Source organism: Triturus cristatus, chromosome 4_1 (genome assembly GCF_964204655.1).
Source record: "Triturus cristatus chromosome 4_1, aTriCri1.1, whole genome shotgun sequence".
Classification (NCBI taxonomy): domain Eukaryota; kingdom Metazoa; phylum Chordata; class Amphibia; order Caudata; family Salamandridae; genus Triturus; species Triturus cristatus.
The window spans coordinates 675531237-675555469 of NC_140585.1; the positions used below are offsets into that span (position 1 = coordinate 675531237).

At 44.1% G+C, this 24233-nt stretch overlaps 1 protein-coding gene across 2 annotated transcripts in view; it reads left to right on the plus strand.

Moving 5' to 3' along the window:
- The window catches only part of CTTNBP2 (cortactin binding protein 2), a 636925-nt gene that overhangs the window by 575415 nt on the left and 37277 nt on the right, over positions 1 to 24233 (plus strand). For both annotated transcript variants that reach the window (XM_085653125.1, XM_085653124.1), the window contains exon 21: positions 13455 to 13587. In XM_085653125.1, the coding sequence (XP_085509251.1) occupies positions 13455 to 13587 (133 nt within the window). The remainder of the gene's footprint in view (positions 1 to 13454; positions 13588 to 24233) is intronic.

Here is a 24233-nt window from a genome sequence, read left to right on the forward strand (position 1 = left end):
AGGCGAACCGTACCTGCATCGGCCTCCATACGTTCGCCGCTCGTGCTCACATAGCGCACTCCTCCCGCCGGCAGAATACAGTCCCCGAGGCCCAGGGGGTCCCGCTTCGGCAAATCTCTCTGCAGGGCCTACCTGCCTCGTGGTGAGCCCCGGTCTCGCACAGCTCCGAGGTCCGACCGCGCGCTTCTCCTCGGGCCGCCCAAGGCACGTTGCAAACCTCGCTGCCTCCAACTCCGTCACGGAAGGTCCCTCATCTCCCAAACTTGCACCGGAGCCTCAGGCAAGTATCCGCAGCAGTATCGCGTACTTTTTCGTCGGGAAGGCGGCCAGCTGATAGGATAAACGGAGGATTTCTGCTCCAGGCGGCAGGAGCCTCACAGAAGTGCGGCCATTCTGCTTGCGCGCCCTCTAGCGCCTCCGGTGAAGGGACATTTCTATGTATCATTTCAAGCCATTTCTCATACATTGCAAAATAAATGTTCCTGATTTGCTCTTCAACATTGCTTAGCTTACCAAGTGGCAAGCACTCTAACATGAAATATGTTGTAGTGCCAAAGTCACTAAAGGTGTCGCCCAGCCTACTCTCAAGGATATGTTTCACATCTATCCAATTATGCTGAACACTTGGCAGACAAGGGTTTTTTCAGACTCCTGTTTTTCTGTAAAACTCTAAGAATACAGTAGAGTGTACTTTTTTCACATCACTATCAATATGCGACCAAAGATCCTCACATTTCTTGCCTTTGGCATCATCACTCAGCACAAATTCTGTAAACGGTTGCCACATGGATAATATAGCATTCATAGCCCCTTGGACTGAGAACCATCAGCTAAGGGACACAGTTGGGATGACTCTTTCTTTGATTTCACACAAAGCGCAAAATGATAAATATTTGTGTTTTAGTCCCTGTGCATTAAGAAAACAGTGCACCAGAATAGACTAAAAAGTCAATAGCATCCCTCATTAACTCTGAAGATTGTAAAGATGCCTTCAGCATACCATCTAACAAGTGGCAAGGATCTCCTACAGGGAATCACTTCAGCTCGGGTATCAATTTTGACAGGTCATCACACAACTTTTTCATATACGTAGCTAAATCACTGCAAATACAAAAAATATGAGTCCAATCTTTGTTGAGCTTGGAAAGAACCTTTTTTTGGCAGAGCATTCCAAGTGACACTGTGTTCCATGTTTTCCAAAAGTTTGGTGTCATGTTTTCACCACTATCCCAGATGCTTGGTGATAGCACTCTTTTCACAAACACTTGTCACTATACCTTGCATTGAATGTTTAAAGCCTGAGGTGTTGGCAATTCACCTACTATCAATACTGACCCACTAGAAACTGTGAGCTGATGTATCAAGGGTTTTTACCCAGTCTCTGTGGGTAAATATGATGACGCATATTAGGAAAGATTCTTATGAAACCAGCCATTTTACCTATCAGTGAAAGAATCAAACGCAGCCAAAATATCAAATATGATTTTGATATTTCCTGATTCTCTACAGTTTATAAAATAATTAAACAAGACCTAAAACATGCTTCGAAACCCTGCATCTTTAGAACAAAGACCACAAAACTGAAATAAGCAAAAGGAAGAAGAAACAATATTTTAGTGGCATCCCTAAACAACAAAACTTAAGCAGAATAACGTTACCCCAGTCTTTCTCACTGCTAGCTTGTATAACAAAGTTACATTGTATTGACCCCTTCAGGAAGAAAAACAAAATGACTCTTTCACTCTCTTTTTCCTTTTATTGAATGGCATTGAATTTTTGGTTGTGCAGGTGTTTTTTCAGTGTTTATATGTTTTCACTGGTGAGGGCTATTTCTCTTTCAGTGGGGTTTTATCAGTTATTATAGGTTTAAACCTAAAACCCCACAGCCTAAAAATATGCCATCTTTGAATCCCTTAAATGCAGAGGTAGCAGAGACACGCCTTTTAAACACCAATTACATTTACTCTTTGTTTACATAAAAATGTGCTGTGCTCACCTAGCCATACAATAAAATGAAATGCTGGCAAGTGCTTGATTTTGTTGTTCGCCATAAATAAAGGATTCATTTCAGCGTTCTAAAATAGTCTGAAGGGGGAATGTCTGGTTTATGACTGAAAATGCAATGAGTTTCAATCAGCTGGCACTACTTCGATCTATCATTTTCAACAAACATTTATGCGTTCTTTGTCAGTTCCCAATGTTATATGCTCTTTACTCAATGTATTTTACGCTTGCCTGGCACTTATTCGGGAGTTAAACATCCGCTCAGTAACCTTACACTGTTCTACTAATTCAATTTATATTCTAAAGACACCAAAGAATCATTTGTAAGGTTATGCATGTTGTACATGTATCGTAGTCTCAACAAGACATATTCTGATCATGTAGTGAATGGATTGATTTGCATACTCTTCAGTAAGACCTCACCTTAGTTTCTTTTACATGTTGCTGCAGTGCTAACTGCACTGAATATGAGGCTTTATTGCCACTTGTTCTGAGCACTGATGGTTATGGTCTATGCTTTAGCTATGCCGCCCAGTGTTGGTTATAAAACTACATGCTGTGGGTATGTCTATTCTTACTTTTCCACTTCTCTTCCACTGTGTTCTTTCTATTTAATTTGTAATTCTTGTTATTAGTTGCACTAACAGTCAGCGCTATCATTCAACCCTTCTGGCTGTAGTACATCTAGATTGTATCTAAAACGTCTCTCAATGTGATGCAATCCTTTATCTGTCACGCTGTAATGTTTGATAGTTTCAATTACTTTGGCACTGTATTTGATTAATGTTATGCCCTGCATGAACAAAGTGAAATGCCATGGGTGCCTTGATTTTACATAAAAAGATGTTGCATTTCCTTATTGACCTAACAAGAGTTCCTATAGAGTCTCTAACTGTCAGCAATAAATGTAAATGTAAATGTCAAGGTACTTATAGAGCGCACTGTCACCAGACGGCCACCTTGCAGTGTCGCCTTTGCGGTTTCCTGGCGCTGATACTCATACCGCTGTGGAACCCCTCCTGGCTTTCCCTGTGAAGTGTCCACTCCTGGGCACCCCCAGGGTGAAGCCAGGCATCCTTAGCGCTGTTGGGGCTGGTGTGGAGGCTAAGCAAGCTATTGCCCAGAGTTGCAGCGTGGGGCCCGTGATTAGAATAGGCACCGAGGCGAGAATAGACAGGTCCGAGGAAATTGAGCCCGAGCCCCGCCGAGGCGGGAATCGAACCCTGGTCCCTGGCCAGAACTCTGCTTCAGGGTCTGCCACTCTAACCATTGAGCCACACTCCTCCAGGAGCAGGAGGGACCCTGAGAGTATTTTTTAAAGAACCTTCACTCACTAATCTAGTTGGTGACATGCTTCATTATTGGGTTCCCACGCTTCGTCAGGACAGAAGAAAAGTATGCATGCACACTAAAACAAGCGTAAATGAGCTTGTGTTCAAGTGCCCTGCTTCGAGAGTTAGTTATGCTGCCGCTCTAGTAGATTTTCTACTCTAGTGGCCTCTTACTCATCGTGAACGGTTACAACCACATGCATTGGGAAACTATCACCCAGTGCCCTCTTAGCACTTAAACCATGCTAGGGTACGCCAATTCCTGTGCACCAACTTAACGTTGGTAAGCCGTGCACGAGAAAAAACTCTGCCACACAGCTGTTGGCGGAATTTGGCCGGAACTCCATGTTACATGCGTAAAGTGGAGTAGCCAATACTCTGCCAATTCTGCCGGCAACGCAGAATTTATCGCCCACCCCTAGTGAATTTGAGGGGTAACCAAGGTGTCCACTGATGGCGGCATCATACTACAAATCCACTATCTAGCCTCACACTGAGTAGTATGTTGAAGGCAATTGATGAGTGGATAATTATTTAGGACTCCACGAATGAAGAGTTATTAAGCACCCATCATGCTATTTACATCAGTTTGCATTGTGCAACTTCTACAAGAGTAGACAAAGGTAATGGTTCTTTTTCATGCTGTCCTCATTTTATTGTTTTTTTAAACACAAATTTATTGAGTTTTTTCAATTCTTATAGCATATGAGATTCACAGCTGGTCAGTAAAAAGAATATAATTTAAACAGCTTGTGAGACAGCAATACAACCAAACTGTAATCGTATACATGAGCAAATATACATACTACCATGTTACTTTAAGTGTAGCAAGTACATTGAATGAGAATTACAATTGTAAAGAGAGAGCTTCATGTTATAAAACTCGTATCTACGCAGTCAACTATAAGCTACTATAACTTAAACTAAGACTACCTCCCTCCCCCCGGCTCTCTGGCTTTCTATATAATTGTGGTTTTAACAGAAGGTTATATTCTCGCGCCCAAACAGTTTAACTGATAATATACATTTTTATGCTCCTAGTTAATAAGACAGTGTGAGATATATATGGCATTATACGGGTCCGGTATACGGGTCCGGTCGAGTTAGCTGATATGAATGTGGGATGTGCACTTGCGGCCTGCGATGTTGGAGTAGCCAATGATCTATAGTCTTCAAAGCTTCCAGCATCTGATCCCATTCCATAGAGATGGGCATTTTACGTGGCCCGCGAATTTCATGCTGTCATCATGATGTGATTGTTTTTTGCTGAGAATGATGAAGGATTAACTGCAACCTGGGAAACCCACAGGAAACGTTTCTGTGTGATGTTAACATTGTTCTCATCCCCTGCATCAGGAATGGAATGTTCCCATTCAGAAAGAAGTTGACCCTGAGGTGACTCAGAGGCGCAACTAGAGCCAAATTTCGGGGGGGGGGGGCTGAGCAAAAATTTCGGGGGGGGCTGAACTTTAAGCAATAGGCAGAGTGGAGCTGCAGGGGCTCTTAGAAGGGGTGAAACAACAGCAAGGCCTCATTAACATGCAAATGGTCTTTTAAAGACCTGTGAAGTGCTCGGGTGCGGCTGCTTTTTTTGCCCGGGAAGGTGTCTCATCCCGGGCTGCCACACACGACGGGGGGGGGGGGGGGGCTGACGCCCTGTGAGTCCAATGGGTGTTAAGCGCCTGAGGTGACTCCACTTGGGATATAGGCGTTTGAAAGAAAAGTCACTGGATGGGCGGAGACAGAAAGCCTCTAAGAACACCAACATTCATCTTATTGGTCGCTTAGGTGCAGGCGCAATGACTCCAAATTGCTTCTAAATAAACATTGGCCAATTTTAATGCCAAGCTCTGAGCTGTGTGATTGGCTTAGAACTGTTTTCAATAATGAACCTGGAGCAGTGATTCTTAACCTATGGCCTGCGGACCACGAAATCTACCCAGGGGGTCGGCGACTACTTAGAAAATTAACTCTCATTGACAGAGTAATGAAGTGTATGTATATAAAGAAGCCAAATGTAAAATTGAAGATTTCAAAACGTTCTGTGAATGTTAAGGAATTTAAAATGCGAGGCTAAAAAGTAAGTTGGTATCCTCAGATTTATTCGTGGGATCAGTGCAAGTCCCTCATACAGAGTATAGAAATGATGAACGGGGGTTAAACTGAATTTCAAAGGCGCCAACCTGCCCATTAAAGTTATAATTCAGATATTTTTTTATTTCGCTGTTAATTAATTCAATTATTCAATAATTTGTGTATTTATTTGATAGATGCTTGTTTCTGTCTGTTAGCTTATTTCTGTGTGGTTCAAATAATAGAAACTGCTAATTTAGGCTGGGGCTCCAGATTCAAGTTGACTCAATGGAGGTCCCCGGCTTCCAGTAATTTGGGGGGGGGGCCACAGAAGCCAAAAGGTTAAGATCCAATGTTCTAGAAAGGTTCTATTATTCCAGAGTAAAGAGTACATATACTTTTACACAGACGAGTAACTCACAGTTGCTGAGGAATATTTAAGTTCAATTAATTTCAAATCATGGTTGATATTATTAATGCTTATTTGTTGACATGACCTGGTAAAATATCAGGTTGGAATGAAATGAACTGGACTGAATGCGGGATTCCATTGATGCAGACTGTGATGAAAGTAGAAACTGTATGATGAGGAACGACTGCCATCTCGTGGTTGCTTTTCAGTTTTGAAAAATATTTAAAGGATTTGAGCCGAACGAAATATGTTGTTTCTAATAACGTCAATGCTCTAAATGTAGACGCTGACAAATATTTTCTTGTATTATAAATAATTGTTTTACCACGTGAACAATAACATATTTAGTGTTAAACAAGAATTTAATTTGATTTACTTGTATTAATTTTTTTAATCAGTAATTGTTAACAAAAATAAAAGTCCGGAAGAGAGGAAACACTTCTAAATATGTGTTAGGCTATTCTTTAGTTACAATATAAGGTACGCTAAATGTATGGCCGCCAACGGGGACACGATCTCTCTTTCATCCACAATTGTCTTGTGAAAGTGAGCAAACATCACTTTAATACAAGTATTAGCAAAAAAACATATTTGTATTGTAGTTCCGTGTCTTGAACATTTCGCGAGGTTTTGTAGCGTTGGTTGCAGCGCGTTCACATCCTAAAAACAAGCATTTACAATGCAATGGTCTCGGCATTGGTAAAGTTAGAGCTATTGGCATTGCTCATGACATTATTTTTGTTTATGTTTTTAAAACATTTAAAGAAACGGCATTGTCATGATCAATGCCAATAGCTCTAACTTTAACAATGCCGAGACCGTTGCATTGTAAATGCTTTTTTTGTAAGGCTGGCGACTGTTTTCTGACTTGTCTGTGCTTCTGCACATCATGACAATCATGTTGTGTCGGCTCGAGGTGAACAGTGGTTAGTTGCGGCTGTGGGCTGTAGTTACAGTTCCTGGTGGTATAGGATGTCGGTGAGTTTGCTGGTAGTAATCTCAAGGTATGTAATGTTGGCGCCCTAGTGTCCTTTTTCATCAGAATCCCAAAGCAGTGTTTGCACATCTAGCTCCGGGGAACATCATTAGGGAGGGGGTGGTGTTACCCCTGTCCACAACATCCCGGCCTCATGAGTCCCCGTTACCTCTCTCCGGGGACACCCTGGGTCCGGAAGTCACACTCCTGGCCGGCACCTTCCAGTCAGATTACACGGGTTACAAGCCTTTACCGCTGGAATGAGGAATAACACACAGACCCAGTAATGCTCGGTCTGATCTAATTTGGGGAAGTGACCACCCAAATCCTCAAACTTGTAACGGCATTGTCATGAGCAATGCCAATAGCTCTAACTTTAACCATGCCGAGACCGTTGTATTCTAAATGCTTTTTTTGTAAGGCTGGCGACTGTTTAAAGACTTGTCTGTGCTTCTGCACATCATGACAATCATGTTGTGTCGGCTCGAGGTGAACAGTGGTTGGTTGCGGCTGTGGGCTGTAGTTACAGTTCCTGGTGGTATAGGATGTCGTGAGTTTGCTGGTAGTAATTTCAAGGTATGTAATGTTGGCGCCCTAGTGTCCTTTTTTCATCAGAATCCCAAAGCAGTGTTTGCACATCTAGCTCCGGGGAACATCATTAGGGAGGGGGTGGTGTTACCCCTGTCCACAACATCCCGGCCTCATGAGTCCCCGTTACCTCTCTCCGGGGACACCCTGGGGCCGGAAGTCACACTCCTGGCCGGCACCTTCCAGTCAGATAACACGGGTTACAAGCCTTTATCGCTGGAATGAGGAATAACACACAGACCCAGTAATGCTCGGTCTGATCTAATTTTGGGAAGTTACCGCTCAAATCCTCAAACTTGTAATGCGGAGGGGGGGGGGGGGAGGGCAGCGGGATGACAGAAGATTTCTGCCCCCCCCCCAGATACAGTGTGAGGGTGGGCGGGGCCTGTTGAGTGTGGAGTCTGCGGACCAGGCATGATCGGCTCCGGAGGATGAATGTAATTCTGGCCCCGGAGGCACTAAAAAACTTGCAATTCCCTGCAGAAATATCACCCCCCCCCCACCCGAGATATAGCTGCAAGCAACGGGTAATGCGGGCCTTTATGTGTCAGAAATATCCAAATACTTTCCTAAATTTTGTGCAATTACACAAAATCAATTATGCAAATTTAGCACACCCCTAGTTCCAGGCAGGACAGGATATCCGATCCATTAAGGCCCTGGGTGAAGACAGGGCAGCAGCGCTGGTCGATGAAGCCCAGGGGCCCCAGGATTAATGGAGCCCAAGGGCCCCGGGGGGCACCCGATGTTTTAAGGCCCTGGGTGAAGACGTAAATGCATCCTGAGAGCGCGAGGGGGCCGGGTATGTGCAGTCAGTCTGCGCGAGTGGACCGGGTCTGTGCATCCAGAGAGCGTGAGGGGGCCGTGGTCTGTGCGTCCAGAGAGCGCGAGGAAGCCGGACTCAGTGCATCAAGAGGCGCAGGGGCAGTAGGGATTTTGCATCCATCTTTCACGAGAAAACAGGGGAGATGGGGGCACGATAATCCGAAAAGCACAGCGGGCCCTAGGTCTGTGCGCCCAAAGAGCACGCGAGACCAAGGGAGATGGAGCCTGATAATCCAAAAAACTCAAGGGGCCCGGGTTCAGAGCCCCTAAAAAGCGCAAGGGGAGCAGGGTATTTGCATCCAGAGAGCACGCGACACCTAGGGACCCGGGGGCCGTGAGCCCCAAGAGCGCAAGGCCCCAGGAGAGGCAGGGCCTGAGCTACCAAACTGCACGAGGCACCAGTGACGCAGAGGGCAGAGAACCGAAAGAGCGTGAGGGTTGCAAGGGAGCCGGGGGCAGTGAACCCAAAGCGCATGAGAGGAGCAGGGTCTGTGCACGCAGAAAGCAGTGAACCCCTAAGAGAGCGAGGGGAGATGGATCTGTGATCACAGAGAGCCGGTATTTGCGAGCGCAAAGCACCGATGAGTTGATTATATCAGTGGATATCCGGCCAAGTACCTTTCTCATGTCCTTGAAGGCTCTCTCGGGGGATGACTTCTTCATGACTTACAATGTGTGGAGCCAACAGCAGGGGGAGAGGCCGCCAGGAACACCACCGCCTTTCTCCGAGGCAGAGCAGAAATGCCTCGGAGAAACGCAGCGTCCATTTCGGATTCGGGGGCGTGTTTTGCTGTTGTCTCCTCCCTGAGACTTTTCGCAAAAAACACGCCCCCCGATCCGAAAAGGACGGGGCATGATTGGAGTGACGGGACCTCTTCTCCAATGGCTGGCCAGCATTTACTAGGCCAGCCAATGGATAAAAGGGGAGAAGAGGGGCGGGTTCAAGCCCCTCTTCTCCCAAGTCATTATCTCTCGCAAGCGAGACTGCGCAAGCGCAGCCATCGCTAGCCGAGACCTAAGAATCTGCAGCTTTGCTTTACGGGGCGCGTCTACCCACCGGTATTGAAGGCAAAGACGAAACGGGTAATTTCCCAGTGCCCCAACCTTACAAAGGGCCCCTGGAAGCTCTCTCACATACGTTTCTCTGTCTCAAGTCAACCGTGAACGTATTAATCAATGTAGTTTGGCACCTTGGGCCTCACTGTGCAGAAAAGGGGTAACAACGTAAAGTTGTCCCCACCAAGAGCCCCTAAAGTATGTCTTTCTCAGGACTCCCACAATCTTTTTCATGACCCTGGGTATTGCAGGCCTGAGTACGGACATGAACAAAAAGTAAAGGAAGCTTCGGAGGCACACTTTTAGTCCTCACGGTCTCATGGCTGTCACAGCATGTCTCCAGTCTCAGAATGTGAAGTCGTCTCAAGTCACTTGCCGATCCCCAAATACACACAAACCGAGCGAGTTGCTGCACAGTGCCTGCCCCGTGAATTGAAACAGATTTAGGAGCAACTGCTGTGCTGATAGACATATATATTTTATGATGATTGCCATAAAAGTACAAGCATTGACAAAGCTAAAACATCTGGCATCGGCTGCCAGAATTTTGACTTTGTCTGTGCTTGTTTTCATTGGTCTCGTCATGGTTTTTGAAAAACATTATTGCTAGGGGATGCTGTTAGGATCAAGTCAATCTAAGGAAAAACATTTTTTTGCCTCTAAAGGCACACATTGACATAGAAGCCCCTGGCACTGAAGGGAACTACTTTGTGTGTTAATGCGCTCTCGCACCAGAAGAATGCCATCACTCACAGGGAAGTTTGTCAATAGCTGAAGAGGACTCACCCAGTGCCCCCATGCTGTATGCAGTACTGGGTGGAAGAAACATTTGAATGACACAATAACAGACCAATGAATGACGCGTGCTGACTGAAAGTCCTTATAAGTAACTTTATCTTATGCACATTTTAGCAAAAGGTCTTTAAACCTAAAAACGCACATGGCTAGACTCCATGGTTACCTTTCATAAGGAAAAATATAAATAGTGAGAAGTGAATGGTGGCAAGTGGCTTTTTTTAATGCATATAAAAATTGTTCAGACTCACCAACGGTCTGGAAAGGAGCAGTATAGGATTATGAAAGTGAACACACCACTGCTGGGGCTCGAGCTAATATTACTAGATTAAACACTACCCAATATGTGTCAATATTTGAAAAATATAACAACACATCTCTATCGCCTGTCCTTCACAGGGGGTTTAAAAGGTTTTGATTTGGCATCCTATCTATGGTGGGGTAAAAAGGTGCTCAGAAAATAAGTTTTTGCATATGGATTGGTTGAGTGACTAAAACCTTTTTTCACAACTTTTTGACACCCCAAGCTAAATGTCTGTCAACAAAAATGGTTGACTGTCATAATTCTTCAATTGGAGGTCGACAAAATGCATTTTATCCTTCTATGAAAGGAGATAAAATACTGTTTCCTAAGCCTGCAATGTTGTGAAATTAGTAGAATGGGTCAAATTCTCTCAATATCGGTTAAGAAGAGAATTTCCTCTGCTTAATTTTTGATTGCTGTGGGCACCCCAGTGTGGATTTTAGTGGTATAAGTTACACTAATGAAATAATGAATAGCTTTCCAAATTTTACATGTAGGTAATAATGTTTATGACTAACTGTAATTAATGATGCATTGATGAGAATGTAGATGTTGAAAACAGATTCTAGTGCCTGGAAGGTGCATATGCTATCACAGGAAGCGAACCAATCTTATTCAGAGTCTGGTAATCCTATAATGAAAGTAACACCTTTTACTGCATGGAAAACATGTTACCTGGCACTAATTGGAAAACTATGCATCCCAGGTAGGGCTCTGAACCAGTAAATCATTCTGCATTTAGTCTCATAAACGAAGCAATTTATTGTGTGCAAGACCTGTGATTCACCAAATCACAGTGTTTGTGCCTGCTGATTTTTTGCGATCTACTAAACCTATTTTGCCATTCAGTAAAGCCTTCATGTATCCTAAGATGGGTTTACCAGCTCCTTCTGAATCACAATTAGGAATGGGTGTATGAGGGGTGTGTCAACTGTGAATTGCAATGAGATTTAGCAGTAGTTTGTGATTGCATCTACTTTGGCAAACCATTGATAAGTTGTCGACTCTTCAAAGGAGGTGGAAGCTGCCCCTTTTGGACATGTTGCTGTTTTGGATTTGGATCAGATTAGCTCAGGAGGAGCAGGCAGTGGTCCAGAAAACTATTCACGGTCCACTCAATATGTTCCAATATGGGAAACATTTTTTTAAAAAGAAGCACTAATTTCTTTGAGGAACATGGGTACTTAAAATAAAAAGTTTCCTTTTTGGGAATTCAAACACAGCAATAAGGGCCTGCTCTTCCTTGAAGGACACCCTATCTGTGTTCGGAGCCTATAACTAACCCTGGGCGTAGTTCGCGAAGAAGCACTTAGCGAAGCTACGTAAAGTGAAGTTCGCACTACGCGAGCAACGCGTAGCACTTCGCGAACTGCGTAGTACCTTGTTCGCACTGTGCCAGATGTCGTTTTCAATGATTGCACAGTGCGGACAAGCAACCGGCACTGTGCAATCATTGAAAATGGCATCTTGCACAGTGCGAGCTGTAGTTTTCTGCTGCTCGAGTAGATTTTTACTCGAGCGGCAGCTTTCTCAACGCGAATTGGTAGTTTCTCATCGCGAGCGGTCGCGAGCATACACGACCACTCGCAATGAGAAACCTGACCTCCTCACGTTGGGAATCTCGCCGGGAGGTTTATTTTCCATGCTCGTGATCGCCAACTTGATGTTGCTGATCGCGAACAAGTAAAAAGTCTCGCCGGGATGTCATTTTGCTTGCTCGCGGTCGCCAACTTGACATTGAGGAGCGCGAGCAAGCAAAAAATGACCGCAGCACTACGCAACACTACGCTACGCGTGTTCGCACTGTGCTATGTGCAGTTCGCGTAGTGCGAAGTAGCGCGAACTTCGCAAACTACGCGAGCGTAGCGTAGTGCTTTTGCCCAGGCTTACCTATAACATGGAGTAACAAAAACAAAGACCGGCTTGATTCACATTCCTTAGGCGTACTGTTCTGCTATCGCTCGACATTGGTGATTTTGTGACATGACCTATTAGTAGATTGGTTGAATTGTTATACCAGGGACAGGTCGCAAATGCTCACTGCACAATTAATGACCGCTATTTGCAACCTGTCTCTTTGTACATCAGGAACTCAATATCTTGCACTGTTTCTCTTTCAACATATATCTGCAGCTGCTGTCAGAATATCAAGCCTTTGGATCTTCATTTACTATCAGGATAGCTTTACCTATGTATTTACTTCTACTGTCAGAAGATCAGGATCGTTCTGTCTGCATCAGCTGAAAAAACAATAGCATCTCCTGTCCGAATCCCAAGATCTTTGTATCTGCCTCTATTGTCAGGGCATTAGGACATTTCCATAAGCATCTATTGTCAGAAAAAAAACAAGACATTTGTATGTGCAGCTATCAGAAGATCAAGTCCTTTGTGTTTGCGTCTACTGTCAGGAGATCGTCTTTTGTGTTTGCGTCTACTGTCAGGAGATCAAGACCTTTCTGTTTGCGTCTACTGTCAGGAGATCAAGTCCTTTATGTTTGCGTCTACTGTCAGAAGATCAAGCCCTTTGTGTTTGCGTCTACTGTCAGAAGATCAAGCCCTTTGTGTTTGCGTCTAATGTCAGAAGATCAAGTCCTTTGTGTTTGCATCTACTGTCAGGAGATCAAGTCCTTTATGTTTGCGTCTACTGTCAGAAGATCAAGCCCTTTGTGTTTGCGTCTACTGTCAGAAGATCAAGCCCTTTGTGTTTGCGTCTAATGTCAGAAGATCAAGTCCTTTGTGTTTGCATCTACTGTCAGGAGATCAAGCCCTTTGTGTTTGTGTCTACTGTCAGAAGTTCAAGTCCTTTGTGTTTGCGTCTACTGTCAGGAGATCAAGCCCTTTGTGTTTGCATCTACTGTCAGAAGATCAAGTCCTTTGTGTTTGCGTCTACTGTTAGAAAGAAGATCAAGACCTTTTTATTTGCAAGTAATGTGAGACTATCAATACCTTTGATTCTGATTTGTTCTCTAGAACGCGGTGTCTGATTGGCATGAACACATTGACTACACTGTTTTATTGTATTGGCTGTTACATGGACAGTTAACAAGTGTATTACATTTCAGCATCTTGTTGCTTGTTTTTTTTCTGTAGAGACTGGCAGAATACCCAGGCAAGAGTGTTGAACTTGGAGCAGCAGTCTTCACAAGGTTCGGACGATGAGGTGGATCTTGTTCATGAACTTCAGAGTATGTGTTTCAGCAAATCGGAGCCCGATATCAGAAAGGTGAAGATATTTCATTTTTTTATGCCTTATCTCTATTATTGAGAAAGATCTTTGGCCAGTTACTGTGTACATTTGTGGTGCAACAAATGGAAAAGCATCATTTATGAACTGGAGAGGTCAAGGAAAAGGATATAACTTTCGGAATATACTGTAAGAGATATATTATAGCCTTGTAGCCCATTGCCAAGGGATATACGGATTGTGAAAACCAAGCCGCCGTCGAGGGTTCAATGAGGTACACAGAAGTTATACACTATACAGTGTTGTAAATGTGTGCTTGCAGTTTTCTCTGGTCATGCAGAGTCCACATATACGCATTAGAATTTTAGGGAAATTAGCAAGAATTTCACTCAGTGAGTAACGTTTAATTTCAAGTTTGTATTCTGATAAAATCTGTAGTTTCGCTTTTCTTCAGTGCAGCAGTAAATGGGTTTAAGCGGTCTGAAATTTGGCAGGGTCTTTCTTCTTCCCTCTCTGATCAAATGGGTAACCTACATTTTTAGATCCAGAGGCAGCTTTAGTTACCTTATATTCATTTAATAAAAACTCATAAATTAAAATACATACATATATACATACATAAAGGGGTTATGAGGCATTCGTTTGACTGTCATTTTCATTTTGCTTCTGCATACCCCATTAGCCAGGGGACCATTTGAAACTCTGTACAGTCAAAACTATTGTATATATTCTGACAGATGTAAAGTCAAAAGCTATACTTTGACTCACAAAAAAATTAAACAGTAATTCATAAATAAACCTTTAGTTCAAAGACCTGAGCATTATCTCAATGTGTTCCTGGTGTCCTGTGGCATTGATGATCCCATGATTTGTTTAGTGTTAATATCGCAATCCTCTACAGATCTGAAAATATTGGATTTAGGCTTCCCTGTTCTTAAGATGCAACTCTTTGAGTAGTGATCTAGGATATTATTGATGCAATTGACTAGAATTTGAGCCATGAGGTCTTATCTAATGCTTTGTTGGATTATTCAAAGAGGAAGATGCTACATTAGATGTCACACTTCTCACTTCCAAGGAGACTTTAGTTCTCTAATCAATATACGTGGCACCAGTCTTGTACATTCTCTATTTATAGATCATCTAACGGACTTACCAGCAAGATCCCAACACTGATCTTATTCTATAGGTGCCATGAATTCAGTATTCTATGTTCCTCCCCAGCACATTATTTTATGATAGGCCAGCATAAGTAATTTCTTGACTTTTGCAGGCAACATTCCGTGACAGAAAATCAACCAAATAGTTAATGCAAACATTATTTGAGTTGTTGAAATGAGGTTATAGACTATGTGGTCGTAGACTAGATTAGAGAGTAGGAAACCAGGTTCATTAACTATTAAGGAGAGGGACCACATTATTTATGTGAGCTGTGGTTGAGCTCCCATGAGGCCAAAACTATCAGATTCCTCATATAAGTAAGCAAGTTTCTGTTAAGGGGTAACCTGCTTACCATTAGTAGTTTTGTACAAGCAGTGTTGGCTTTCTTGAATGTGGAACATGGAAAATCAACACCAATACAACATGACAGGTAAGACATACGCAAATTAACATTCCCATATCAGTATAGTTAGGAACAAAATGCAACGATCACAGTGCCACAACAATAAAGTAAATCTGACAAAGAGAACACATATTCTTAGAAAATAAGCACAAATGCCTTTTTGAAGGAAAACCAATATTTGGAAGTAAAATTAAGAAAAATGTGCTGGTTGTGGTTTTCATACAGTCACTGGGAGCAACAGTACAAATGTTTTTGACGCCAAGAAAGTCATCCTCCCTGTAGAATGTGTTTGAATTGAGAGCTTTTGGAAAATTCTGCCCTTTATACACAGTAACTCATTTATAGCAGCAAATGTTTTTTCAAAGCAGCTGGTAAAAAATTCAGAACTATAGGGACTTGCCCTTTACCTTCTCCACTGGTGTTCTAAAAGTCTGCAAACTTTCATGGTAGTCTTCTTGGTCTTTGGCCTAGGGGTACAAGCAGTGAAAGGCCTCTCACAACTTCCATTTTGTGTGGGACCAGATAGAAAATTATTGTTTACACTCAAACGAATTGTAATTTAATATCTTCTTTAATTCTAAAGTTGGGTTTGTCATTTTTCTGAAAATGGCAAGTTTAGAAGTTGGCATTTCCTTATCCTAATCATTTGTGCCTTCTGCCAGTATCCATAGTCACATGACTGTGCATGGCTCTGCTGTTAGGGTTTGTGTAATCCTCCCAGACACTGACACAAAATGGGATTAGGTGTGGCCATGATCGGCCCTCCTGCTAATGTGATTGTGGGCGGGGCTGTACCCAGACCTGCTTACATTTCAAAAGGCTTTGCCTCATGCGCATACAAAGGAACTTGACAATAGTCTTTTGTCACCCCAGACGTCTTGGAGCATTGACATAGGAAGGGAAGAACTTTAAAGAACCAGATGTGGGAGCACTATAAGAAGTCCCTTCACATCAAATGCAGTCACCAGTTAGAAATATAAGACCTCCTGCTCAACTCATCAGATCCCATCTGGACTTTTGGAAGACTTAGAAGGGGACTGCCCTGCTGCCGAAAGGACTGCCCTGCTGCCGAAAGGATTGCCCTGCTGCCTCAGGAAGGAAGGCATGCTCTTTAATCCCAGGACCAGCAGAGTGACTCCAAGGGCTAGTTGGCTGGCCACCTTTGTGAGCTGCAGAGACCTATCCTTCGCTGCCCAGCTGACCAGATCCAACTGGTCCTGCTTGTGCCATGCTACTGGCCTATGCTGGAGTGAGTCCTGGACCCTTGGCTGGCACCAGAGTGTACTCCTGCTTGTCCAACTAAGGGTTCCCTCAAAACCACTGCATCTAGACGTAGGACTTAAATCAGAGCACCTCAAAATAGCAGCACCTCAATGATCGGAGGCCTCATCGGAACCAATGCAACTGGATGCAGGATCTTGCATCGTAGCACCTCACCACTCCTGATCATTAACCTCACCAAAACCAACACAGCATAATGCAACTTGATCCAGGACTTCGGATTGCAACACCTCACAGCTCTTGATCGACGGCCCCATCGGAACCGACACAGCACGCAGACTCCACAGAGAACAAGGCAGGACCTTCGCAGCTCAACCCAAGTACAGCAATTCTACTTTCCAGTGGGCCGAACTCTGTCCTACCCCCAGTCCACACTCCATTATGGTCCGCATGATTTTATGACTTCGTCCCAGTCAGCGCAACTAGATACCCCAGTTGACGATTTATGCTTTCTGGCACTACTTTTACTCAAGACATTTAAACTGCATAGCACCAGTTCTACTGACTGGTTTTTATTCATGTTGGTGTAGTTTTATTTATTAAAATGTACTCTATTCTTTTGCAGTTGGTTTGGGAGTTTTTTGTGTTATATTTTCACTTTGTTACTGTTTGTGTGCTGCTAATTAAACCTAACTGCTTTGTTCCAATCTACCAGAGGTTTAAGCACAGATTACTTTAGTGACTTTTGTGGTTCTTCCTGGCAAGGATTCTTTTTATTATTTGAGTGGGGCTTCCACCCCTCTCAACTACTAACCCCGTTTCTTACAGTATGATTCACTTCTGTATTGTCAGTGTAAGAAATTGGTTTACGGGTCAAGGGAGGGAAAAAACCCTACTCAAGCAGCAACCACAATCGTTGCTAGGGTGAAATCACAAGCGAACACCAACTTAACCTGCGCTCAACCCCCTGGTAGCTTGGCCAAGAGCTGTTAGGCTTAACTTGGAGGCAATGTGTAAAACATTTATGCAATTATTCAAACAGTGATAAAGTGAAACACCACACAAGAAAAATCCCACACCAATTTAGACAAATAGAGTAACATTTAATAAATAATTGAAGACCAAAATGACAAACAACCAATCAATGGAACCAGAGATATGTAATTTTAATGATTTAATGGAAAATATAGGCAACATGCACAAAACATCAACTGTGGTTATTTGATCGTGCTAGACTGGGACAAAGCCACAAATTCAGGCCGACCACGACGGAGTGCAGGTGGCTAAAGGGACCCAGTTAGACCAGCAGAACAATGTACCTCAAATCCTGGTTGCAGAGTGATGCAGAGACCTGCATTGAGAATGCGGCGAGCAGCAGAGGTATTGCGAGGTCCTTGCATGGAGATCTGTCATGCAGCAGTTCAGTCTTGTGATGCATCACACTGTGTTGGTTCTGCTTGAATCACAGATGAGCTGGGAGAGCACCTTCAGGCCCACTTCCAAGGCCCCAGGATTGGGGTGACACAATTTTGGAGGGCAGGACTCACAGTCGGCAGAGTCCAGGTGCTGTGTTCAAGGTTGTTGGAGCCTGTTCTTTCCCCGAGGCTCTGATCAGGAGGCCAGTCAACTATCCCTTGGAAACACTGTGGTGGTCCTGCCTGAGCTCAAGAGGCAGGCCTGATCCTTCTCATTCAGACAGTAGGGCAGCACAGTACAGCAGCAGCACAGCAGTCCTCCTTCTCAGTGTTCCATAGGTCCAGATGTGTACTTAAGAGTTGGGTCTGAGGGTCTATTATTTATACCTGGTGCCCAGTTTGAAGTAGGAGAAGGTTTTGGAGGTATCCACCCCCCGGAGTTGTCAGGCATCCCCTTCCTCCTTGCCCTGGCCCCAGCTTGTCTGGGGACACAAAAGACTAGTGACAAACCCTATGTGAGTGTGTTCAGACATGGCTTTTGTGATATGCAAGTGAGGTAGGTAACAGTTCTGCCCCCTCGTTAAGTCAGAGTCGCTCATCCTGCCAACACCTATCTTCCCTTTGTCTCACTCTCTGGGAGCAATACACAAGGACCAGCCTCCAGCTTCAGCTAGTCATGTGACCCAGGAACAGCCAGCATGCACCAAATTGTTAGGACAAGCCAATGGCAACTTTCTAATAGTGGCATTTTCAGAATTGTGACTTAAAATCTGACTTTACCATTAAACATGGCTTTAAATTGCTATTCTTTAGACACCAAACCAGATCTTTCTACCTGCTCCCAAATGAAAGGTTTAATTTATTAAGTGTAATAAGGAAACCCAATGTAATCTTATGGGAGAGGTAGGCCTTGTAGTTAAAACACGATTTTTGTAACTAAGTATTGCAATGCCAGGACACATAAAACTTAAAAGTACATGTTAAACTTTTAAAACAGACTGCACCCTGTGCTCTGAGCCTACCCTAGAGGTGACTTACTTGTATTAAAAAGGAAAGTTTAGGCCTGAAAAAATGTTTATTTTATTAAAACATTAAGGACGGGAAGTTAGGGACCTTGACATCCCTTAAAGGGTAGCGATGTCCTCTTAAAAGAGGATGAAGGGATATGCCCTCCCTATATAAATACGAATAAACAAAGAGTATCCCTCCTGGAGTTCAGACTCCACCACACCACAGGAAAAAAGAGGGGGTATTGTGTTACATGCCACACCTATGCACTACTCCAATTGGAGTAGGGAAGAGGAAAAAACCCATAAGCACAAATTCTTGATTGTCCCTCAATATTCATTGTAATCTGTAAATAATTAAGTCTGCTGTCCCATTTATTAATCTTCATAGTTAATCAATTATCTCTATATTCACCCTAACTGCATACTTCATCCTATCGAGTTTGCCTCTGCTCAAATGCAACCTGGTTTTGTTTGGACTGGTAAGATGTCTCACCCCAACTTCACAGATTAATTTTTGCAGGATGGTAGGTGAAACCGTATAGAATGCAGCTTAAAGGCCTAGGAGGATCAGGGCAGTGGAGCCTCATTTGTCTAAGATCAGTAAGTACTGGAACCATTGGAGTTTTTCTCCTCCTCCTTTTTAAAAATTTTTTTTTTTATATATTTTTACTTTGCCGTAAAGAACAGTGCAAATGCAGCAATACATCATAATGCTTATTATTCCATAAATAAAAAACAATATATAGCTAATAAAACAGTTATCAGCTAAACAATATACCAAAGGCTAGAGAATTTAAGATATTAAGGGCTTTATACAGGCAGATAAAAGATTTAGAGGTTATAATTACCTTAGTCTATTCAGGTAAACAGAGCTATATACAATAGACAAATAAAAGGCAAAGGATACACCAGCATTTCATTATAAAGACCTCATCCTGAATAGTTATTACCATACAGTTCATTCTAGCTATATGAATGGGGTAACCCAAGATGTAAACGGGCCCCAGATCCTTTTCCCTTTAGTCCTTCCCTTTCTACCTCTTTTTTCATAAAGTGCTTTTTCTAAGGTATAAATGTGCAGAAATCGGCCTTTTCAGTGTTGAAAAGTCGGGGGTTGCGGATCTAACCAGGCTGAGACAACACAAAGTCTATAAACTGACATCGCGATAAATATAAGCTCTTTTCCATTTTTTCCTATTAGTTCATTCACCCCTAACTTCATAAGTTGAGGTGACAGAGGAATATCCTCTTTTAATACATGCTGAAAAAAAGCAGATATTTTTCGTCCTAGCGGCTCAATGCACGGACAAGTGGAGAAAATATGTAGTATATCTGTGCCTTACACCTAAAACAGTGAATTCCATCCACTCCTCCCCATTTCACTATTTTCGCAGGCGTAATGTAAAGGCCGAACAGGGTCTTGAAATGTTGTGACTGCAGATTAGCAGAGCACAGCACAGAATTCCCCAATTCAAATGATTTAAAAGAATAAGAATCCAAATACCCCAGTTTATCCTGCCATCTCAGCCTGTGCTTTTCTAGATCGTCTGGCAGCCCTTCCAGCAGGCATCTATAAAGTTGTGAAATTGAGGAACCTGTGCTACGAATTAACAATTCAATTAAAGCCACCTGCCCAAAGCCCGCAGCACCGCCAGCTTTTTTAAGAATAAAGTCCCTTAGCTGTAAAAATCTTAAATAATTCCGGGGGCCTATACTAAATCGTTCCCGAATTGTGTCAAAGGAAGCTATGTATTCCCCAGCCAGATGTTCCCCGATCCTATAGAAGCCACCTCTTCCCCACCTTGCCAAGCACTCATCTTGTAGGGTCATCGGGAGCTGATAATTCCCAATCAAGGGGGTATGTATACCTCCTAACCCTACCTACCCCTAATTTTTTTCTTACGCCAGCCCAGTTACGAAAGGCAGTAATTAAAACCTTAAACCGTGTTTTTATAAAGTAACTTGCTTCATAAAATTTCAAAAGGCAGCCGTTAGCCCGTGTACCAATCAAAATTTCATATATTGAGTCGACATAGCTAGGGTCATTTCCACCTCTAGCCTTGACACCAAGGAGAGGCCCATAGCCCATAATATTGCAAAACTGCAGCTAAATAATATAACTTAAAATGGGGGAGTCCCCATCCCCATCTCTCCCTTGGGAGGGATAGGAATGGGTTAGCTCTCCTCGTTCTGCCATAGGACCAAATAAATCTCGCTACCTCCCTCTCAATTTGCTGAAACCAAAAATTACGTATTTCCAAGGGGATTGTGCGAAAAATATACAACAGTTTTGGCAAGATCATCATTTTAATGAGATTGCACCTCCCCATTATTGACAACCTCAAGTTGTCCCACCACTGGAGGTCATTTTTAATTGTCCTCATTATGGGAACCATGTTTAGCTCTACAATATCCTCCACCTTTGCATTAATGTAAATCCCTAGATGGACCGCTTTCTCCACAATCCTAGTATCCGAGGCTGTAACAAATCTATTTATCAAAATCTGTGTTTTACCTTTATTCAGCGAGAAGCCCGAAATCTTCCGCTATGCTTTCCACAGCGCACATTGCTCCATCGAGGTCAGATGTGATTATAGCCACATCATCGGCATACGCCAGGAGCTTAGTATCCCAACCGTGCAAACTAACAGGAATGATGTCTGCAGAGGTCTCCAACCGTCTAAGAAAGGGGTCTATATATAATGCGAATAACAAGGGGGAGGACGGGCAGCCCTGCCTAGTCCCCCTGCCGATTGTAAATGCCTCCCATTCCTCCCCCATTATTTGTAGTCGTTGTGAGAAGTTGGCCTGGTATATGCTGTCCACTAGTTCTAGTGGGCACTTTGCACCAGTCCAAACAACCCTTATTGATGAATAGGTTTAAGACAACCTTTATTGAAAGCTATCCTAGTGGTAGCTATGGAGAGCAGCTTTCAGGCTAAGTCTCGAAGGAATGTAAAGCAGCTTGGTTTACCAGTTTATAACCTTCTGAATGACTAAATGAAAGGAGAACTACACAACGTATATATATATATAAAATATATTTATTTATTACTAAAGACTCTCTACTAACATCTTTACGAGATTAGAGAGCAAGGCACACAATATTACAGTTCTAAAACAATAGTAAATAGCACAATATACAATGGGCCCCAGGAGGAGACCAAACCATATATTAAGAAAGTGGTATACGAACCACGACTTGACTAGACACAGTGCCTAGAGCACGTAGAATCACTGGTGTGAGAAGTTGGCCTGATATGATGTCACTAGTTCTAGTGTACACCCTGTATCAGTCCAAACAACCCTTATGGTGATTGGTTGTAAAGTCAACCTTATAGACCAGCTATCCTAGTGGTAGCATGGACAAGAACAGTCTTAGGCTAAACTCTGTATGGCATGTGAAGCCAGCTGATATACCATTTGCAATCCCTTGAATACCAAATGAAAGGACACCACAACAGATATATTATAAAAATAGAATGTATTTATTCTAGTCAAAATACCCTCAGCACTCTTTATGAGATTCGCGGTAAGTACAACACAGTCTTATTTAAGCATACATAAGTCACACAGGTAAGTAATACAGTTAGGCCCTAGGGGCCACGCAAACCATATACTAAGTAAGTGGTATAAGAACCACTGTCACGAACACAGGTTAGGCCTAGGCCTAGGGAATCGCTGGGGCTACACTATCCTATCAGTTGCTAGGCAGTGGGAGGCCCACGGGATTCAGGTGCAGAGTGGAAACACTCACGCGAAATGCGTTAAAGTCGATAGAAATTGTAGTATTTAGAAATTAAGAGTTTTAGGACACTTCGGAAGGAACTAGGAGTTAGAGACTTGGAAACAAGACACTTGGATAGTCAATACCCTTGTGAGCACCGGAGTACTCAAGTTACCTAGCCCACGGGCTGCGGGTGCATAGGTGTGAACTTGCGTCGGGTTTCGTCGTCGACTCCTATGGATGCCTGAAGAAAGTTGCTGACAGGCAGTCAGTGAAGAGTGTCCGGTGGATTCCAAGGATGGAATCAAGAAGGAGGATACCTGCAAGCAGAGGGGACCAGCCAGGAGCCGGGAAGGAACCAGGAAGGAACCAGGCGATGTCGTGAAGATGCAGGTGAAGAGGTGAAGCTTGTTGCAGCAGCCACGGGTACCAGGAGGTGTCGAGGACAACCAGAACCAGGAGTCGAGCTGTCCCACGAGGGCTCTTGCTGTTGGCGGCGTCGATGTCGAGTTGGGACACAACAAGCCTTGGCAAGCACAACCCACGCAGAATGAAGGATTCGCTTCTGTTGCAGACCAGGAAGGCCTGAGGTGCTTCTCTTTCACAGAGAAGCAAGGGCCAGTCTGGAGGAGCCAAACAAGCGTTGGAAAGTTACAGGTTCGTTGTCGCAGAGGTCACTAGCCAACGGGCAAGCAACCGGACAGACGCGTCGAGCAGGAAAATGCAGAAGGGCCCCATGCAGAACTCGTGGAGTGTGGAGGGCTGATCTTCGGTGCAGATGGTGCTCGGGGTTGGGGCTTCTCAATCCCCAGAGCACAACTTCGAGGATGCCTCAGAAGCTGCGCTGGAAGCAAGTCGCTGTTCTGCTTGGGTTTTCGGATCAGATAGAACCCGCTCATCAGAGCCTCACTAACCCAGACAGAACGTTACCCCCTCCCTAGGGCCTATTTACAATAGTGCAACCACATATATCTACCACCTAAGGACAGGGAATTCCTACTATACATACCAAGACCTCTTATAATCGGCGGCCTCGCGATCCCATACGGATCCAGACCTCTCTGCCCATACGACAGTATCACAAGTGGCGGCCTCGCGATCCCACACGAATCCAGACCTCTCTACCCAGACGGCAGTCTCAGCACAATCGGCGGCCTCGCGATCCCATACGGATCCAGACCTCTCTGCCCATACGACAGTATCACAAGTGGCGGCCTCGCGATCCCATACGAATCCAGACCTCTCTACCCAGACGGCAGTCTCAGCACAAGTGGCGGCCTCGCGATCCCATACGGATCCAGACCTCTCTACCCAGACGGCAGTCTCAGCACAATCGGCGGCCTCGCGATCCCATACGGATCCAGACCTCTCTGCCCATACGACAGTATCACAAGTGGCGGCCTCGCGATCCCCTACGAATCCAGACCTCTCTACCCAGATGGCAGTCTCAGCACAATTGGCGGCCTCGCGATCCCATACGGATCCAGACCTCTCTGCCCATACGACAGTATCACAAGTGACGGCCTCGCGATCCCCTACGAATCCAGACCTCTCTACCCAGACGGCAGTCTCAGCACAAGTGGCGGCCTCGCGATCCCCTACGAATCCAGACCTCTCTACCCAGACGGCAGTCTCAGCACAAGTGGCGGCCTCGCGATCCCCTACGAATCCAGACCTCTCTACCCAGACGGCAGTCTCAGCACAAGTGGCGGCCTCGCGATCCCCTACGAATCCAGACCTCTCTGCCC